This window comes from Neophocaena asiaeorientalis, unplaced genomic scaffold (assembly GCF_003031525.2).
Source record: "Neophocaena asiaeorientalis asiaeorientalis breed wild unplaced genomic scaffold, Neophocaena_asiaeorientalis_V1.1 scaffold185, whole genome shotgun sequence".
NCBI lineage: Eukaryota > Metazoa > Chordata > Mammalia > Artiodactyla > Phocoenidae > Neophocaena > Neophocaena asiaeorientalis.
Window position 1 is genome coordinate 43,324 of NW_020171809.1, and position 5,086 is coordinate 48,409.

Genomic DNA, 5,086 nt, shown 5'->3' on the forward strand with positions numbered 1-5,086 from the left:
CCAAAGGCCACCTGGTGACCTGGCCTCGTGCTGTCTGGTGAGGCTCTGCTCAGGCTGGCTGAGGTGTACAGGCTCACGTCCCGTGCAGGTTTGGCCTTCCATGTAGGGTGGAAACTTCCGTGGCTCTGGTGTCTCTGTGAGCAGGCCTGGGGCTGGCACATGCCACCCTGGTGCTGATGTAAAGCCCCCTCCTCCCCTGCCACCTCAGGCAGCCCTGTCTGTGCGGGAGCCCCGCCCCGCCTTCCCCACTCACCCTGACGGCAGGCCTGAGGGCAGACTCTCCAGTGCCACTGGATTCTGTCCACTCACCCCTCCCCACAGGGCAGGCCTTCCCAAATTCTCATCCAGCCAGGGGATGCAAGTCTCAGACCTCGGGCTCTGCAGACAAACCCCCCCACCACCGTCCTGGGGCCGGCTCTGCATGGGGGGCTACAGGGCGGCCTGACCCAGCTGCCCGCTGTCACGCCCCCAGCTGCCTGGGACCCACATGGCCCAACACCCCTGCCCCTTAGAACTGGACCTACGGCCTTTAAGATGGAAATCCAAGGTGTGCATACAAGTGACAGAACAGTTTTCTGACCTACAGCACAGATGGAGTTTCTTAAACCAAAACAGCGCCGTGGACGTAAATGCTCCAGGGGAACCGTGAACAGAATCCGGTAAAGCGCTGGCTGGCCTCCTGCCCCTCCCATGGGGAAGCTACCTCCTCAGCTACTGGGACCCTGGTGTTGGGGGGGGTGGGGGGGGAGGAAGAGGCTTGCCAACCACACCTCAAGGGGCTTTCATCTTCGCAGAGTGGGTGGTGTAGGACCTCCTCCCCCCACCGCTCACCCCGCCCTGACAGCCTGTGCTGAACAGATCCGAGCGTCCCATCCAGGGATCCAGGAGCCATCGAGGGAAGGAGACCCTACAGGGACTGGGACCCAGGAGTCGGCCCATGTGCCCACCTCGCCCTCCCACCTCACACCTTCAGCTCAGCCTGAGTGCCGTGTGGCTGCTGCTTCTTAACTTTTATTTTATTGGAGTGTAACACACGTACAGAAAAGCGCCTGGAACACACTCGGTCAGCTCGGGGGACGATCACAGCGTGAGCTTCCATGACACCACAACTCACGGCAGGAGACAGAACACGGAAGCAGGGGGCGGCCAAGGCGGCCGGGGGCTTGCTGGGGGGACAGGGAGGTCACTTGGCTCGCTGGCTGCCCGGGCGGCCCTGTTCGGGGGTGAAGCGGGGACCGACGAGAGGCGCCACACTTCACACCCGCGGGGAGTGGTCAGGGCTGAACTTGTACAGGTACATTATCCAGAGGATGCAGACGGTCATGGAGACCCAGATCCAGACTTCTTCGTAGGGGTCGAAGCAGAAGCCTATGGCCCAGCAGAAGTCCTCCTCCCAGTAGCACCCAGGGCCGGACTTGCCCACCCTGGGCCCCGGCTGCCTCTGCTTCTTGGAAAAGCCAGGGGTGGAAAGGCCATTGCTTTCAGGGCCACTGTCATCGCTGCTAGAGCCCTTGCTCTGAATGATACTGAGGACGGAGAAGGAGATAGTGACGGAGCCCTTGCTGATGGGGACAGGGCCACTGGCATTGGTCCCTGGAAGGGGCTCACGGCCAGCGGTGGCAGGGCCGCTGCCACCATCCTCCTTCCCTTTGCCTTCGGTGATGCCAGCAGAGGACGCCCCGCCTTTGCCCTTGTTGGCGAAGATGAAAGGGAAGGTGAGGGAGCCGTAGATGAGGTCAAAGGGGTCCTCGCCTTCAAGGACCACATTGGTCAAGGAAGAGGGGAAGGCGACGGAGCCTCCCCGTTGTGCCTGAGGCCGGTGATGTAGGTCACTGGCTGTTGGCTGTCTCCATCAGTGACTTCAGTGACGGCACCGCTGCTGCTGAACGCGGGGCCCCAGCCATCGTCTGCATCTCATCTCCATCAGGGTCGGAGACGCAGCCGTGGCCTTTGTAGATGAAGCCTGTCATGTCCTTGGTGCCGCTGAGGACGAGGCCTTTGCCATGGAACACGGGGACTTTGATGTTCACTGGGAAGCGTTTGCCTTTGGACGTGGCCTTGGAGCTGGTGGGCAGGTAGGGGGAGCCCCTGCCAACGGTGAGCGGCCCGGTGGGGTCGGCCACGGGCCCCTTGTCCTCGTGCACAAGGGAGAAGGGGACAGTGACGATCTCCTCATCCTCTCGCCGAAGAAGTCCCTGCCCTCGGAGAGGGGGTTCTTGATGAAGTCAGCCACGGAGAGGGGGACCGTGGTGGAGTTGGGGGGTAGCCCCTGGAGCGGTCCACCACAAGCCTGCAGCCAAGCGTGCACAGCTGTTGGCTGGCGGTGGGGGTGTCCACGTTGCTGCCGCCATACGGGGTGAACCTGCCCTTGCTGGTGCTGGGGCTCTTGACCTCGGGCCCCCAGGCGGGGCCCGGGGGCTTCTGGAAGAAGCAGACCCCAGGCCGCAGGTGTCGCAGTGCTCACCGAAGCAGATCTCGGGGCACTGGTCGGAGCCTGGGCCCTCCCCGTAGCACGTCTGCGCGATGAACTGCACCAGCTTGTTGAGGAAGAGCCACACACTGAGCAGGCTGACGTGGCAGGCGGCCCCGCCCACGGGCACAGCCGCGCACCTTCACCAGCCCCTGCCGGGCATCCTCGTCCCACTACAGGTGGAAGAGGATGTGCACATGGGCCGAGGACCAGCCCCACTGGCAGCAGCCACACTGGAGCCTGGGGAGGAGAGAGGGGGTGAGCGGGGATGGGGTGGCCCTCCCCCGGGCCCAGCGGAATTCATGACCCCAGCCCATGTGTGCACATCCCTCGCTGCACCCACACCTGAAAAGCCAAAGCCAACGCCTTTCATCCATTTGGCACCAAGATGCTCTCAGCGGCAAAGCCACGCCTGCCACGTGCAGGGCCAGCTCTGCGCTTGCTGCTGCTGGTCTGTCGCCTGCTGAGGGTCTCAACTGCTCGAGGAGACGCCACCAGGACAGTGAGAAAAGGAAGAGCTTCTGTGATGCCCAGTGCGGGGGCGGGGGGCTGCAGAAAGGACCTGGGGAACCCACCCCACGGGAGAGAGGCGATGGGGAGGCTGGGGGGGCAGAGGGGCATGAGGAGAGCGGTGAGGGTGCCGCTCCGGAGGCTGAAGGCCCCGTGTCCTTCTGTTTCCGGACTGTCAGGTCACAGGTGAGTGACCCTCTGGCCCTCACCGGAACTTCCCCTGATGGTGGGCTTGTCCCCACTGCGCCCCCACATGCAGCCTCCAGCACACGTGGCCGGGGAGCACCTAGACACGGATGGTGCCCTGGGGACTGAACTTCCTCCTTTATCTGTTAATTAATGAGCGCGTCATGGCTGCATGTGGCCAGTGGCTGCACGTGGAGAGGTGGGTCTGCCCTAGTGACCATCCCACCAGCTAGCATTTCTGTCCGTGAAAACAGAAAACCAAGGTGTGCTCAGGGTCCTCATCCCACCTGTGTAGAGCGGCTCCTCTGTGGGGCCGTGGGAACAGTACCGGGTTGGAAGGGGCCCCTCAGATGCACTGAAGGCTGTTACTTCCTAACACCTGGGAAAGCCAGCATCCCAGCGCACACCTGACTCCAGGGGTTTCGGACGCTGGGGAACTGGGGCGTGACTGGTCTGCGAGGCCCCCTCTCCCCCCAGCCCCCTCCCAGCTGGCCCCTGGGGGACCAGGCTGCCTGGCTGGGCAGGGCCCCTGCAGGTCTGGCCCGTCCTGGCTGCTCTGACGGCAGCTGGCATCACGAGGAAGAGCGAGGCTCACGTGGTGACCTGTGGTCCCAGGGGCTCGCGACGCAGCCCCCACTCGGCCACAGCCCAGGCCGGGGACATCCTCCTTCCTCTGGGGCCCGCACCCCCTTCTTCCATCCCCTCAGGCCTCCCTGCAGTGCAGGGCCGAGCGGTGACCGGGTGCCTGCCCACACCCTGCTCCCGCTGTCAGCGCTGCCACGGAAACGAGGAGATGCTGCAGTGAACAAGCAAAGTCCTCCACGCAGGGGCAGCATCACCACACCAGCTGCCCCTTGGCAGGGCCCCAACTGGCCTGGCAGTGCCAACACTGCCAGGCAGGGCCTCAGCTGGCCTGTGCTGAAAGGCAATGAACAGACTGCTCCCCCAACACCCCCATTTCCCGGAAGGGAGGAGCAACACCTGGCCCACCCACCCACCTGTTGGGTGCCAAGGCCAGGCAGACACACGGCCCCCCCGCCGCCTTCCTCACTGGCCAGGCAACACCCAGCCTAGCCAGTGGTTAAGTAGCCTCGGCCCCTCCCTCCCAGGACCCCACAGGAGACCCCCCACCCCCCGCCTCAGCCGCACCTCGAGAGTCCCCGCAGCCGGTGCTGGAAACCGCTGCTGTCCAGGTGCCCTGAGGCCAGGTTCTCCTCAGGGACCAGCTCCCAGGTGTCCTGGAGCTTCCTCTTGGCCATCAGCTGGGCCAAGGTGGTGGCCCACACATCCACGCCGTCCATGCTGGCGCTGGGGCTCCCCAGTGCGGTCTGAGGGCTGCGCTGGCTGCGGTTCCTAGCGAGCACCCACCCGCCTCAGCACCGACCAATTGCCGCCTTGACAACCGTCTCGTCTCCATAGCAACCGAATTTGTCTCAGAGAAATGAGAAATAGGCCTTTTTTTCTGACCCTTTTGCGTATTTTTTATTATGCAAGCAGTGGATTTTCATTTTAGGAAAAATCAGAAACATAAAAAGGACAAACTACAATACGATAAAAATCGCCCATAGTCATCATTGTGGTGCTGACATCCACGTATTTTCGGTGCCTATGCACATATACATTTCCATAATTATTTTTCACAAATAGGAAATCTTACTGAACATATTACCCTAAGGCCTGCTTCTTTTACCCACAGCGTAGCATGGACGGTGATGCCCATTCTTCTAAATATCTGATATTTTCCAGTCTATGGCTGGAGCATGATCTACCTGCCCAGCCTCTGTCCTTGACCACGGTGCTAAGTCTTTGCCATTACAAACAAAGCTTGAGGAACTTTACTGAACATGTATCGTTGCAAATTTTCCCATGACTTTTCTTTTTCTTTCTTTTTTTTTTTTTTTTTTTGGTTTTTGTTTTTTT

At 61.6% G+C, this 5,086-nt stretch overlaps 1 protein-coding gene across 1 annotated transcript in view; it reads right to left on the reverse strand.

The window, feature by feature from the left end:
- Positions 1 to 4,470, reverse strand: part of RTP5 (receptor transporter protein 5 (putative)) — a 13,672-nt gene extending 9,202 nt beyond the window's left edge. The window contains 8 exon segments of the mRNA XM_024759862.1: positions 1,262 to 1,800; positions 1,803 to 1,913; positions 1,916 to 2,174; positions 2,177 to 2,265; positions 2,268 to 2,441; positions 2,444 to 2,613; positions 2,615 to 2,710; positions 4,316 to 4,470. Of these exon segments, the coding sequence (XP_024615630.1) occupies positions 1,262 to 1,800; positions 1,803 to 1,913; positions 1,916 to 2,174; positions 2,177 to 2,265; positions 2,268 to 2,441; positions 2,444 to 2,613; positions 2,615 to 2,710; positions 4,316 to 4,467 (1,590 nt within the window). The 5' untranslated portion in view covers positions 4,468 to 4,470.
- Positions 4,471 to 5,086: the final 616 nt, after the last annotated feature.